At 40.2% G+C, this 15,575-nt stretch overlaps 2 protein-coding genes and 1 pseudogene across 2 annotated transcripts; 2 read left to right on the plus strand and 1 right to left on the minus strand.

The window, feature by feature from the left end:
* The first annotated feature begins 2,159 nt into the window (after window positions 1–2,159).
* LOC120601638 (olfactory receptor 1L4-like) lies at window positions 2,160–3,110 on the plus strand. The gene has a single exon (XM_039861438.1). The coding sequence runs from the start codon at window positions 2,175–2,177 to the stop codon at window positions 3,108–3,110; it is 936 nt and encodes a 311-aa protein (XP_039717372.1). The 5' UTR covers window positions 2,160–2,174.
* Window positions 3,111–10,902: 7,792 nt separating this feature from the next.
* LOC120601662 (cytochrome c oxidase subunit 7B, mitochondrial-like) lies at window positions 10,903–11,430 on the minus strand (annotated as a pseudogene).
* A 791-nt stretch (window positions 11,431–12,221) lies between these two features.
* LOC120601647 (olfactory receptor 1L4) lies at window positions 12,222–13,151 on the plus strand. The gene has a single exon (XM_039861450.1). The coding sequence runs from the start codon at window positions 12,222–12,224 to the stop codon at window positions 13,149–13,151; it is 930 nt and encodes a 309-aa protein (XP_039717384.1).
* The last annotated feature ends 2,424 nt before the right edge of the window (window positions 13,152–15,575 follow it).

Here is a 15,575-nt window from a genome sequence, read left to right on the forward strand (position 1 = left end):
ATTGTATAATTTAAGGCATGCAATGTGATGATTTGATGGACGGAAATGTTAAAAATGATTACCACAGGGTTAGTTGACACCTCCATCACTTCACATAATTACCCTTTATGTTTTGTTAAGAACGTTTAAGGTCTACTCGCTTAAGCAGAATGGTGGTTACTGGAGCTGTGGAGTGGGGGAACTGGGAAGATGTTGTTTAAAGGTACAAACTTGTAACCAGTAGACAAATAAGTCCTAGAAATCTAATGCGCAGCACAGTGACACAGACAATACTGTACTATAAACTTCCAAGTTGCTAAGGGACTGCATCTTAATTGTTTCCACCACAAAAAAAAAAAAAAAGAAAAGAAATGATGATTAGATGACGTGATAAATGTGTTAGCTAACACTATGCTGGTAATCATATGACAGTAGATAAATATCAGATCGGCATGTTGTACACCGTAAGCTTACACGGTATTATGTCAATTATATCTCAATAAAGAAATAAATTTCCACTTCCTCACCAAAGTTCAAATATATAATAATACAGTTTTGCTAATTTAGCCGCCAGGCTCTACATCAGATCTCTAGAACTTATTCAAATGATAACTAGAAGTTTGTACCTTTGACAGACATCGCTCCGTGTCCCTCATCCTCCCACCCAGCCCCCAGCCTCTGACAACCATCATTCTACTTTCTATTCTATGAGTTCGTCTTTTGAGATTCAGCTATAAGGGAAAAAAAAAACCTAAGAATTCCGGTCAAGATCGCTAACTTGAACAGCAAAAACAAACAAACAAACAAACAAATAAATAAAATTCTGCCATTTGCAACAAAATAGAAGAACCTTGAAGGCATTATGCTAAATGAAATATATTTGACAGAAGTACAAGCATTGCATATCACTTATCTAAGAAAACTATCTGACATTTTTAAATATTGAGTTTTCCTTTTCTAGGAGAACGCTACCTTCATTTATTCAGATCATCCTTTTGTGTTGTTATAGTTTCTTCATGTAGGTCTTCCTCATTTGTTTTCTCCCCTCTCAGGTTTATTCTTAAATATTTTTTAGGTTTTCTTGCCGTCGTCAATTAAAACTTTTTCTCCATTTTTCTAATCCAAAAAAATTAATATTTCTATATCTATTTTCTATCTGGCCACTTTGGTGAAATATTCATGGTCGAATAAGCTTTCAGATCATTACCTTTGATTTTCTAGATAGATAACCAAGTCACTTAAAAGTAAGGACAATTGCATCTTTTCTGATAATTATACTTTCTATTTCTTTCTTTTCGCTTTTTCATTGTCTTGAACTACCAACTTGAGCAACGGCGCTTCATAGTAATAACGGAGGCCAACTTTGCCGGGTCTTTTCCAGGATATCGTTGGAAATGGGATTCTCGCACATAAAATTTTATATCCCAGTAATTTTTAAATGTGTAGAACGAAGACTCGATAGATGTTTAACCATAACGTTTAATGCATTTAAAGAATTAATATCAGTAACATAGGCTATACACGACGGGACTCCAACGTAAGTGGCATCTCTAAACCACAAACATAATTTAAGTGTTCAGATCATGTTAGCCAAACAAAAAACGCTTAAATAAACATTAAGCAGGTTTTGCTCAGAAAACTTCAGAAGTCTCATCTGACTTCAGTAAATGCCAAAGAGCGCCGATTAAATCGCATGCTCGCTTTGTCCTATTTCCACTACAAACACCACCACCTCTGGACCTAAGAGTCGAAGAGGATCCTGAAGAGAGGACCTCATTCATGGAAAGACTTGTACAAAATCATCTTGGTTAAAAGTGGGAACCAGCGGTTTGTTTCCCTGGGAAAAAAAGGAAATAGAAAAGAGGCTAAGGAATCGATCAAGAAGTGATCTAAGAAGATCTTTTAAAAAAGAATTGAGAACTTGGACGCACTAGGCTATATAGAAAGTCCTAAAAGCACATGTGAAATCATTAGTTTTGCTTTTAGAAAACCAATTGGAATTTTTTAACCTTTCCCTTGTTCAATTTTACTTCCTGTTTCTCTATAGTTTCTTAACATAATTATTCTTTAAAATCCTGACAAATAGCAGTGGGCTTTTTTATAGGCTGGAGGCCGGAAAAGAAACTGTCTTAATGAAATTCTCCTTCACATTTCTCCCACTGCTTCTCCAAAGCCTCTCCAGGAAGCCAAGACGCATGGAGATTAGGAACCACACCAGCAGCACCGCAGGCTTTATCCTCCTGGGCCTCTCTTCCAACCCTCAGCTGCAGAAACCCCTCTTTGCCATCTTTCTCATCATGTACCTGGTCACCGTGGTGGGGAATGTACTCATCATCCTGGCCATCCGCTCTGACTCCCGCCTCCATACACCTATGTATTTTTTTCTCAGCAACCTATCCTTCATGGATATCTGCTTCACCACGGTCATCGTGCCAAAGATGCTGGTGAATTTACTCTCAGAGACAAAGTCTATCTCCTACTTGGGCTGCCTGGTCCAGATGTACTTCTTCATGGCCTTCGGCAACACGGACAGCTACCTGCTGGCCTCTATGGCCTTAGACCAGCTGGTAGCCATCTGCAACCCCTTCCGTTATGACACAGTTATGAACCCACGGCGGTGCCTCCTCATGCTGCTGGGTTCTTGCGCCATCTCCCACCTGCATGCCATGCTCCGTGTGCTGCTCATGTCCCGCCTGTCTTTCTGTGCTTCCCATATCATTAAGCACTTTTTCTGTGATACCCAGCCTGTGCTAAAGCTATCTTGCTCTGACACGTCCTCCAGCCAGATTGTGGTCATGACTGAGACCCTGGCTGTCATTGTGACCCCCTTCCTGTGCATTCTCTTCTCCTACCTGCGAATCATCGTCACCGTGCTCAGAATCCCCTCCGTAGCCGGGAAGTGGAAGGCCTGCTCAACCTGTGGCTCCCACCTCACCATAGTAATCTTATTCTACGGCAGCGTCATCTATGTGTATTTTAGGCCCCTGTCCATGTACTCAGTAGTGAAGGACCGTGTAGCCACAGTCATGTACACGGTAGTGACACCCATGCTGAACCCTTTCATCTACAGCCTGAGGAACAAAGATATGAAGAGGGGTTTCAGGAAATTAAGGGACAGAATCCATTCCTAGAACAACAACGACAAGATGCAATGTTGTTCCATCCCAAGATGGCATAATTGGGAGATGACCTCAGAGGTCACAGCTATCCGCATTCCTCAGTATTTTTCACATGGTCGCCAAAGAAGTCACAAGAGGTAATGTTCAATGACAGTAAGAACACTGCCCTAGAAGCTCGAACACTTCGTTTCTACCAATGACCTTGACCACATATATGTTCAATCTCACACTAGGCACTACTAGAAATGCAGATTTCGGCAAAACCTTTTCTGCCACATCCAGAGGGAATCCAGCTATCTCCAAATACTTCTCCTGTGTGTTTGGCATCAGCTGGTCCTCAAGGAATTGTAATGTTCCATTTGTTTTTAGAATAAGAAATTACAGGACTTTGGTAGGAAATGGGAAAAGACTCCTTGAGGAACGACCTAAGACTATCCTTAAGGACGGGTTGATATCAACAGAAGAAAGTTAATTAGATGAGGAAATGCGCAGAGCATCCCAAATAGTGGAAACAGCCCAAGCAGGTAGGGGCAATAAATATTGGATTATTATAAGGACAGTGATAACCCTCTGAGGCTTGTTCTGTTTGAGAGTAGGGAGAATAACACTGGTAAGTCAGCAGAATCTATAAAGCAGCTGACACCCCAGCGACACCAAAGTGTCATCACAGCATGAATACTCAGCACTCGACTCCTCTTCCCTTCGCTCTTAATTCTTTCTCCCTGCACATGGCCAGAATCCTCCCTGAAACGTGTTTTACATCCTGAAGAAAGCAGTGTGTATCAGTCAGGATAAGCTAGGTTCTGCTGTGGAAACAAACCATCTCAAAAATCTTTGGCCATTAAATCCAAGGTTTTTCTTACTCGTACTGCATGTCCACCATAAAAACGTTTACGGGTGCTGATCACTATACACATGCAGAGGCCAAAGCTGATGGGGAAGTCACCATTATAAATATTAATCGTCACTCTGTCAGGAACTGAGAAAGCTTCTCGAAGACATTCTCTCTGACAACTAAATACTCTGGTCCAGAAGTGACTCACACCACTTATGACCACAACTCATTGTCCACAACTAATCTCATGACCCATTAAAACAAAATGGAGCCTGAGGTACAATCCAACGATGTATCTGTAAAAGGGAGAGTCAGAAGTATTGGCGAATGGTGATAACAATCATCACATGATTCTAATAACTCAAAAACACATAAATATAACTTTGTCAATCCTTCCCTGATTATATTATTGTCAATAACAATAGTAATAATGTAAGATATATACTCTCTCTGGAATCTTTCTGCCTCCATTATTTCATCAAGCTTTACAACCACCAGCTTTCGTGGATCATAAGCTTGTGGACAGCAGGACCTGAAGCTGAATATTAGTGTTGTGGCCTTTAAGATAATAACCAGAGGTTTATAGCGACCTAGTGGAACTCAGGGACACCTAAGGCCCCATATCAGTGCCCTACTATTACTGTCACTATGTCCCCTTCCAATTATCACAAAGCAACCAGGTATCCAAGACAGAAACTCACTTTGCAGCAGCCTTCCCATATGTGCAGGCACACCTGGCTTTCTCCACTTCCTCCCTCCGAGCACTTGGCTTTGCGGGAGGCTGGCCTAGACGAGCTGCCCCGTCTCCACGGTTCTGTTTACACGCCGTACTCTCCTCGTGGTCACCTAAGTACAATACTCCACTTTAGAATGGCATATATTAAGTAAATTCATTAATTACAGCTTCTAGCAACTTATAATGTCAATTAGGTCCTTTGGTCCCAGGATACGTAACATTTGTTTACTGCTGGCCTCACTCTGCCATCAGCCCCGTACTCCTTCTTCTCGGCAACACATCGTCATTAAGAATTCAAGATCTTTCACGTGTAAGCCTACAGATGTTCCTAAACATTAAGACTAAACAGAATCCTAGATAATAAGACCATGAGATGGCACACTGAGGTGAAGAGTGACCAGTCTGGCCCTCAGGTTAGTCCTAACCTTCTCAGTCAGAGCTATCGTGTTGTCTCTGTCAGAATAGGAGGCAAATCCCACAAGATATTCTGTCACCCTTCAGAAACATGTGGGCAGGTAGTATCTGGGGACTTCTTTTGAAAGATTTGCTATAAAAACAAGGGTGCCCAGCAGTTAACTTGGGAAAATGCTAATAAACCTTGGTAGAAATAAAATATATTTCTTCTGAAAGTTGAAATAACAAGAGGAAAGGTCTATGCAGACCTTCTGAATGCCTCAGTCGATTGGGTGAAACGCTCCTCAGAGTCCTTGGAGGAGACCAGGATAGTCCATGACGGCCTCTCGTCCCACCGTATACACACCTTGGAGGCTGGTTGAACACAATACTGGAATCATTGCGGAGGCGTGTCTCTTGGTGAGAAGAGAAATGTGTTGGGTCTTTCTATTTCAAGCTCATTAAATCGATGTAAATGTTAGAGATTTTTCTCAATAGGAAACTAAGACAAATTTAGTTTCTTGAACGTATTTTACCTGTTTATCAGTGTGAGTGACATCAACTGGGAAGGGTCTAAAACATGAAAGCTGACGAGGGTCTAGGAAAGAGTGTTGGGTATTTCTGACATGGAAGAGTTGGATAGAGAGGGTTTTAGCAAGAGCACTAAAATGGAGTAACCATGTAATTCATGAATAGGAGTTTCAAGAGGCACTGGATATTAATCGGCATCAAAATATGGAACATTTAAGCAAAATAAGCTTGGGAGATTGTCCGTTGGCTTTAGCGACATGAAGGCCATTGGTGACACTGGTAATGAAGTCGCAGTGGAGGAATGGAAAAAGAGCCACATTGGAGTAGGGTAAGAAATCGGTTATGATTCTTACATTAACAATGAACAATCTGAAAAGGAAATTAAGAATACAATTTGATCAGTCATATCAAAAAGAAGAAGTCATTGAGAAATAAAGATAACCATGGAGGTGAAAGACTTACACGTTGTAACCAAAAACATTGGATAAAAGTACAGAAGACCCAAATAAATAAAAAGACATCCCCTGTTCATGGACTGGAAGACTAAGTATGTTAAAATGCCCGTACAGTCCAATGCAATCTACAGGTTCAATGTGATTCCTATCAAAATTCTAAAATTCAAATGGCATTTTTAACATAAGTAGATAAATTCTAAAATTCCTGTGGAATTACAAAGGACCCCATACAGCAAATACGATCTTGATAACAAAGAACAAAGCTGGAGGCCTCACACTTTATGATTTTAAAATATATTACAAAGCTATTATAATCAAAACTATTTTACTTGCATTGAGTTAATGAAACAGAACAGAGAGCCCAGAAATGAACCCAAGTATACACTAACAGCTAATTTTCAACAAAGGCGTCGAGAATATACAATGAAGTAAAGATGGTCTTTCCAATAAATGGCGGTGGGAAAACTAGATCTATCCAGAGCAAAAGAATGAAATTAAACCCTTATCTTACAACACTCCCAAAAATCAACTCGAAGTTGATTAAAGACTTACATGTAAGACTTGAAGTGATAAAACCATTGTAAGAAACTTAAAGGAAACCTATTGACATTAGTCTTAGCAAGGATTTCTTGAACATGACACTAAAGCATAGGCAAAAAAAACAAAAAAACAAAAAAAGGCAAATATAGAAAAGTTAGGATACATCAAACTAAAAAGCTTTTACAAAGCAAGTAAAACAACCAATGGAGTGAAAAAAAGGCAACCTAGGGAACAGGAGGAAATATTTTCAAACCATATATCTGATAAGGGCTTAATCCACAAAATATATAAGAAACGCCTACGACTCAATAACAAAACAAACACCCGACTCAAAAATCGGCAAAGGACTGGAATAGACGTTTCTCCAAAACAGACATACGCACGGCCGGTGCGTATATGCAAAGATGCCGAATATCACTAGTCATTAGGAAAATATAAATCAAAACCACAATGAGATGCCCCTGAGTGTCCCAAAGACCCTCTCGGGGGATTCGTACTTCAAAATTAATTTCATAGTATCGCTAAGATGCTACCTGACTCTTTCACTCTCATTCTCCTATGAGCAGACACTGAAATTTTTCAGAGGCCATACGATGTGCAGTATTATTGCTCTAATGGCTAACAGAATGGAGAATGTATATTCTTGTGGTTTTTTAGAACGTCCTAATAGGTTTAGAATGTCCTAAATAATAAAATGCAAATATGTGCATTTGCAGACATTATTTCAGTTTGTTATCAGTACTTCTACTGTGATTTTGTTAACTTTGTTTGTACCCACTGTCACCTCTATAACCTCTTTAGGAGCTAATAAAGTGATATTTTAAAATCTGGTATTTTTCTTGGACCTACCTGAAACTCAGTAAGAACTACACTTTGTTATCTTATTCTACCATAATATTAATATTTTTTATTTTTTCAAAACTTCTCTAAATTTCTAATTTTATCTAAATCTCTTAATATTTTAATTTTTAAATTTCAATTATATTATTCTAAAATTTTAAATTTTGCTTATATTTTTCTTATACTTAATTTCTCTTATCTTTAACTATTAATTTAATAGTTAATTATTCAATAATTTAATTTAACTATTAAATATATTTTATTTAACTATTAAATAATTTAATAGTTAAAATTTTAATTTTTAAATTTTAATTATATTTTTCTAAAATTTTAAATTTTGCTTATATTTTCCTTATACTTAATGGATACTTTGCTTCAAAAAGGAGATAGAAAAAGTCATTTTCTCAACACACAGATGCACTATTTACATTTAAAATTACTAAAACATATGAAACTGGCATATTACAAAGTTCTCCAAATCAAGAAAGAGGGAAATCTACTCCAAAGAAACTGGGCAAACCCGTAAATGAGAAATAAAAATGGCAAAGCTGTCTTTTCCTTGGCTTTACGAAAATGTTTACAACTATGCTAGTTAAGTTGTAACATCATTTCAAGTTCAATTGTTCAGAGTATGAAGTGAAAGGAAGTGAATATTTTAAACATGGACAGGACATTAGGAGCACCCTGTGAGTCAAAAATTGTATGGTTATTTTATTACAATTACCAAAAGAGTCAAAAATTGTTTTTCGTAGTCTTTCAAACTGGAAATGAGAAAGCCATTAAAGCATCTCACAGGTTAACCAATCATACTGCAGTGGCTGCAGAGGCGCAGAACAATAATAGCTGAAAGACATAGCAATCTTGTCTCAGTGGACATTACTCTATGCCCGCTGAATGAAACATCAGCAAAATATATCATGGCACTGCGGTTTTCTGATAAAGTAACTCATGGAATTGAAGATTTGGTTGCAAACACTAAGACTGAATTCATATCTGGACTGCAGAACTACACTTTAGCCTTAAAAATGGATGAATCGAATGTGCTACAACATGGAGGAATCTTGAAGATGTTATGCTGAGTGAAATAAGCCAGATGCAAAGGACAAATACTGTAGGGTTCGACTTATATGAAGAACTTAGAATAGTCAAATCCATAGAGACAGAAAGTAGAACGGGAGCTGAAATGAGGGAGCAGCAAAGTGTTCTTGCTTACTGGGTATAGAGTGTCAGCATAGGATGATAAAAAAGTTCTGGATGTGGATAGTAGTGATGGTTGCATTTCAAAATGGCTAAAATACTAAGTTTTATGTTATGTATAGTTTTGTTTTTTTTTTAAAAAAGGTTTTTCTTTAATAGATGGATGAATAGGTGTGGCTGTATCAGCACCAACTAATGGACAAAGAAAAGCTGTCACGTGACCATGGGACTCTGCCCTGGACTCCAGTCTCCCACATCTTCAGTGGAGTCCAGGCTTTCCCTATGCACTTCCCTCTGTCTCCTTAGAAATCACTAGAGAAACAAGTGACTAATTATCTGGACCTCTAAGAAAAACACTGCTATGGCAGTCTGAGTTTGCTTGGTCTCTACTGAGAGGTCTCTACTGAGAGGTCTCTACTGAGAGGTCTCCACTCCTGTTGCAGACAGGGTTTAATTAGCTCCCTGGGGTTGGTGCCTGGAGAGGCTGCCTCCCTCCTTGGGGTGAAGTCATGTGCAGGAGAGTCAGATACTTCCAAGCTGCCACCCCATCCCTTAACGTCTGATGGAACCTGAAGTGGTCAGGTGGCAGATAGCTGGCAATGGAAGAAAAACTCATGAGTCCACTGCCTCGAACTACATTGAGGGGTCACCTCTCAAGAAGAAGAAGAAAAGTGGCCACTTCAGGACCTGATAACCTTATCTCTAGGCTGAGGCAACAATCACGCACACCTCACGCACCCAACATTGTAGGTCTTGAAACCTCTCACTAGAATCTGAGGTTTTTTTCTTTTCTTGGCCTGATGTGAACATTCTTTCTATGCCCCAAGCTTTCCATCTCTCCTCTAGATATCGGGGCCAGCGAGGCTGAGAAGACAGTGCTGGGTTCACCATCCCTTATCTGAGTAAGTAGCCGGTATCCTTAACCACACCCAACCTAGAGTGTTTCTGACCCAGGAGTGTCAGAAACTTAGAAACCCTCCTATTTAATACATTCAGTTGTACAGAGGTGGAAAATTAGTTGCTTAATGATGTGCCGCAAGTTAATGCCATAGCTGGGACTACATGCCAGGTCACCTGCTCCTTACCACTCACCCTCCCCTATTTCTTTGAATGCCTCAAACTCCTCCACAAGCCTCTGTTTCCCTTCTCCATTCACAAAAACGAGGTAGGACTTCTTATGAATGAGGGAGATTCCAAGTCAAAGGGATCGAGCCTTTCAGAAGAATGGTGTAGCAGCGCAATGCTGATGGGCAAAAGTCCAGCTTCTGTCGTCCCTGCTTGGCTTCCCAGTGTCCCCAAAGCCAGTCCTGCACTAAAGACCATCCACCTCAATAGCCTTATCCCAGAGCAGCATGGGTCACAGGCTGTGGAAAATGTTGAAACAAGAGAAATGTAAGGGACGAGAAAATTTCCAAAAGCCCTGGGCTGTCATATCAGTTCTGCTGTTAACTCGTAGTATAATATTCATTGACCAACTTCCTTCTTTAGGCCTTAATTGGCCCTCTGCAAAGTGATCGTGGAGATTAGAATTCAGGCTTTAAAATTTCCTTAGCGCTGGAAGCTGTCTTCAAAATTATCCTTTCTCTTAAAATCTGTAAAACACATGAAAGCAGAATTTTTCTGGATAGAGGAAGAGTCCTGGGACTCCTGAATCTCCCTGTTCACACTGTACCTCTCTGGTGACACATCCGTCATAAAGGAGTGTCAGCCTGGGCAGAAAGGAAGAAGTTAACTAGAGATATGAGAGGACTTGAAGTTATGGCCTTAAAGGTCATTATGTTGTCACACGTGGCAGAATTTCTGTCCATTTTAAGGCTGAATAGTATTCCATTGTAGCTATACACATTTTCCTTATTCTTGTATCTGTCAATGGACATTCAAATAGTTTCCACGTCTTGGCTATTGTGAATAATGCTGCAATGAACGTAAGAGTGCGAATATGACTTCGAGAGAGTGATTTCACTTCCTTCAGATGAATACCCTCCAGTGGAATTGCTAAATCTTATGGTGATTCTATTTTTAATTTTTTGAGGACCCTCGATACTGTTCTCCATCATAGCTGTACCAATTCACATTCCTCCATGTGCAAGGGTTCCCTTTTCTCCACATCATTGCCAACACTTCTTGCCTTTTTGTTTGTTTGTTTGTTTGTTTTGAGGTTTCAAATATACTTTCTTTCTTTACTCAAGCCATATTTTAATGGCTACGCAGCACTTTCACTTGGCATCAATTATGAGCTGGTTTTGAAACAATTGGGCAAGACACCAGCTGGGATGATTACTGATCTCTCCATTTCTTTGGGGTGACTCTCCCAACAGGGGACAGGTCCCATTCTATTTCAACTTGGGTTGCTGCATATGTCCACGCAGCAACGCAGATAGTGACGCCATTAGCTAATACAGCATTGCCACATTTGTCATGGAAATCAAGTGAATCTGCCTTGCCAGTGTTTGCTGAATGCTTTGAACTTGGAGATGACTGAGGGCGTTTTTGGCCAAGGGAGTGAAGCTGAACACTGAACTGTGGCAACTGCCATGTCTTTTGTGGTTTTTTTGATAATAGCCATTATAACAGATGAGAGATGATATCTCATTGTGGTTTTGATTTGCATTTTCCTGGTGATTCATAATGTGGACACCTTTCCATGTACCTTTTAGCTGTTTACATATCTTCTATGGAGAAATGATTGCTTATGTCCTTAGTCCATTTTTTAATTGGGTTATTAGTTTTTTGATACTGATTTATAGGAGGTCCATCATTTGGCTTCTTACTTTAAAACTTCCTAGGCATGGCCCTCAGGACTACCTCACACACACACGCACACTCACAGACACAGAGAGACAGACAGGAAGACACACACACACACGATCATCATGTCCCCTTGCCTCTTGCTCTCCTCGTCTACATTCTTCCCACTGTCTCAGCTCAGAATCAGCCTGTCTCGGAATCAGGGAGGATGCATAGAAATCATGGTAGGAGCTAGGGAGCTGATAGCAAACTAGTCTCTTGTCCCACATCAAGAGACTTCTGAGTAAGTGGGACATACTGTGTGAAGAAATGTCATCTGCCTTCGCCGAGCTCTCTGAAACCACTCTCAGTGACCTGGTGGTGGAAATTCTAATACTTTCTGTTCTGTCCCTCTCCAGCTTAGACCTTCTCTCCTTTCAGTGACCATCTCAACTAACTTTCTCTTTTTTCTCTCCCCACCTCCCTCCTCCCTCCTTCTCTCTCTCGCTTCCTTTCATTTTTTAGTAAAAGGCAAAAAGATTTATTAAATCTGAAGAGTCTCTTCCTTACTTTATTTTGCCTTAACCGGCCAACTCAAGTACTATGTATTAAATATGAGGACTATTATTTTCTATTACTTATGCTATCTATTATATAATTAGTAACTGCATAGCACTTATTCATTGATGAAACAATCTTCAGATATGTTTATTCGTGACAGAGCCAGAATGAAAAGCCAGGCCTGTGTGACATCAAAATCCATACTCCTGTCACCTTTATTAGCCACTCATATAAGCTGTAACAACTGGATACTCTAGGCCAGGACACACGCCTAACATTCCTTACAATTTTGTACTTGCAGGACACCAATGCTAAGAGGAAACCAGAGTCACATCACTGAATTTGTTCTTCTGGGACTTACCAGTGACCCTCAACAGCAGGTGTGGCTCTTTCCGATCTTCCTGACCATGTACCTCATCAATGTGGCTGGCAATTCAGTCATCATTGCAGCCATCCGGGGAGATGTCCGCCTCCACACCCCCATGTACTTCTTCCTCTCCAACCTGTCCCTGGTGGACATCTGCTTTACAACTGTCATCGTGCCAAGGATGCTGGCAAACATGGTGACTCAGAGAAAGACCATCCTCTTTGCCCATTGCCTCACCCAGATGTATTTCTTTGTGGCCTTTGGAATCACTGACAGCTTCCTCCTGGCTGCCATGGCCATTGACCGCTATGTAGCCATCTGTAAGCCACTGCATTACACCACAACCATGAACCCTTGGCGCTGTCTTCTGCTGGTGATAGCATCGTGGGTGGTGTCCCACCTCCACTCTATCATGCACACGATTCTCATGGCCCGCCTCTCCTTCTGTGGACCCAACGTCATCCACCACTTCTTTTGTGATGTCCAGCCACTGCTAACCCTCTCCTGCTCTGACACCTCTGTCAATGAGCTTTTGGGCTTCACAGAAGTGTCCTTTGTAATCATGAGTCCCTTTATCTTTATTATTGTCTCTTACGTCTACATTGCCCGTGCTATTCTGAGGGTCCCTTCTGGCAAAGGCAGGTACAAGGTCTTCTCCACCTGTGGATCTCACCTTACAGTTGTAACGCTCTTCTATGGGACCATAATATCTGTGTACATTCGCCCCTCATCCACCTACTCAGTGACAAAGGACCGTGTGGTCACTGTCATCTATACAGTAGTTACTCCCATGCTGAACCCTTTTATCTATAGCCTCAGGAATAATAACATGAAACAGGCCTTGAGAAATCTGATTAGGAGGGCAGGATAACATAATCCATAGATGGTACTTCGCAGCATTCATTCATTCAATAAGAACCCATGAAACACCTATGCTGTGCCAGGAACTCTACTCAATTATGAAAATATTGCAGAGATATATCAATCATAGCTCCTTCTTCACAATTAATTATAGTTCAGTAAGTAGGGATGACACAACTGCAATAAAAAGTTCTTGTACTTTATGGTAAAAATAAATAAAATGGGAAATCGATATTAATCTCTTACTCTATGATATACATAGTTTCCTTCTTTTTCTTTCGAAGTCCCTGGTTCATATGTCACATACATGGCCAGCACCGTGCGATCGGTGTCCTGATGAAAAGCAAATGAAGGCTTCTATAGTAACATTGTTTTGAATCGGTGATGTGGGTCAGCTCACATGGAGCCTCAGTAAGTCGATGTTCTCATCATATGAGTGATTAATCTTATGCACGAATCTCTGGGGTCTGACTATTGGATTGTTTTGTTACCTTTAAGACAGCTCATAACTTCTCCAAAGCTATTTACTTTTTTGCCACAGGAGGCAGCGGCACAAGCATAGTAATAAGATGCTTTTATGCTGAGTCAAAAAACTTAAGTTACAAGTCAATCTTAGAAATTGCGTGACCATTATCAAGCCATTAAAAATCTCTCTAAGCGTCACTTTTCTTGTCTATGTACAAATAGAAGAAATAATCTCGCCACATGGCTGTGGGTGTCAAATGGAAAAAAATGTTACTCACAGGTTCTGGCAAGCACATGGCACATCTCGGGCCACATGGTGAAGTGGGGAAAGGGGTTAGGGAGGGAGACAGGGAGAAGCAAAAAGTGGGAGGGAGAGATGGAGGGAGATCAGGGGATCGAGGACCTGGGGTTCTGCTTTTATGGGGTCAAGGGAGGGAGCCTAGAGTTTTCAGGGCTCACTCGGTATTGTTGAGTTGAAAATGTAAGAACCAGAACTTAAGTCATGAGAAGAGAGAAAAACAAATAGTCCAAATGGTCAGTTATCAAAATCGAGGAAGATCTCTAAACTGAAGGTGCCTAGGGCAGTGTGTGGGGCAGCCTGGCTGTTTATCTACTCTGGGGGTAAACGATGTGTTCATTGGATGCCTGGGCCATCAAAACTTAAGTCAGGCACTTGCATTACAAAAAGAAAAGCCAACTGTCCTGGCTACAATGACTCTTGCAAAAAATCCAAGCTTTCAGTTCTAAGATGAATAAGTTCTGGGGATCTAAAGTACAGCATGGTGACTACAGTTAATAATACTGATTTGTACAGTACTTGAAATGTGTTAAGAGAGTAAATCTCAAGCCTTCTCAGCATAAAACACAAAAAGGTACCTATGTGAGGTGACGGATGTGTTACTCTGATTGTGCAATCATTTCGCAAGATATATGTATATCGAATCATCACATTGTGTACTTTAAATGTATGATTTTATTTGTCAAATATACCTCAATGAAGCTGAAGGAAAAAACATTAATGGATCTTAACTGATCAGGAGTATTTCCCAAGGTCTTCCTTGAAACAAGGTGTAAAAAGAGGATAACCTCACCAATAGGCTAAAAATGATTACTTAGTGAGCTCAAAAGTTATACTACGAGAGCCAGTGGACAGTTATGAGAAGATGTAGCGGGGTGTCTAAGGAGAACATGGCTTTGAATTCAAACCTAGCTCTGCTATTCATTTTTAATACACCTGTCTTTTCTGGTTTATAGAACACACAATAGAATAGCCAGCCTCTGGAGTTTTGTGAAAAAAAGTTGACTTCCTGTGTAAAGCAAATAGCACATTACCTGGCCCAATGAAAATGCCTGATAAAGGTTACCTATGATTGTGATAGCACTTGGAACTTTATAACTGGAGTCAGATATAGCTGAGTTTTTTAAAAGAAATGAGAGCAAAAGGGAAAGGAGCAGTCAGGGAAGATATTTGGTCATCGGTTGCTACAAGTAACAATATGAATGAATGTAAAAACATAATACTGGGGGGAAGAGGCGAAATTCTTCCATTCGTATAAAAGACAAAAACGGCCAAATATAAATAATATGTGGTTTATGCATATGTGCATAGCTGGTAAAACCATGAGAAAATTCTTCTTTGTGTTTGGTATACTTTTTTATGTGCTGTTTCACAATTTTACAAAAGTTTAATGAATGTTGCATGCAGAAGCCCCTATTACTTCTACAGATTTTTATAGACCAGACATATCTTTACCCTCTCGAGTCACCGGAAACAAGTTTGTTTACTTTTACTACATACAGAACTATAGGAATTAGAAGACTGATTGGGTGGCCCATCCTACGCCAAATCTGTTCGATTCATTTAAACTATTGACTGGCTGGGAAATTGTAGGCTTTCTTTATGGAGACTGGAATCTGATTAGAGTGTATGGACACCATAGCAGGTTAGGGTCGCGGGAGATGGAGCCCA

The sequence above is a fragment of the Pteropus medius genome, unplaced genomic scaffold (genome assembly GCF_902729225.1).
Source record: "Pteropus medius unplaced genomic scaffold, Ma_sr-lr_union100, whole genome shotgun sequence".
In the NCBI taxonomy this organism is placed as follows: domain Eukaryota; kingdom Metazoa; phylum Chordata; class Mammalia; order Chiroptera; family Pteropodidae; genus Pteropus; species Pteropus medius.

Excerpts from the sequence above, each read along its gene's own strand:
- LOC120601638 (XM_039861438.1), top strand. The coding sequence starts at position 2,175 with ATGGAGATTAGGAACCACACCAGCAGCACCGCAGGCTTTATCCTCCTG.
- LOC120601647 (XM_039861450.1), top strand. The coding sequence starts at position 12,222 with ATGCTAAGAGGAAACCAGAGTCACATCACTGAATTTGTTCTTCTGGGA.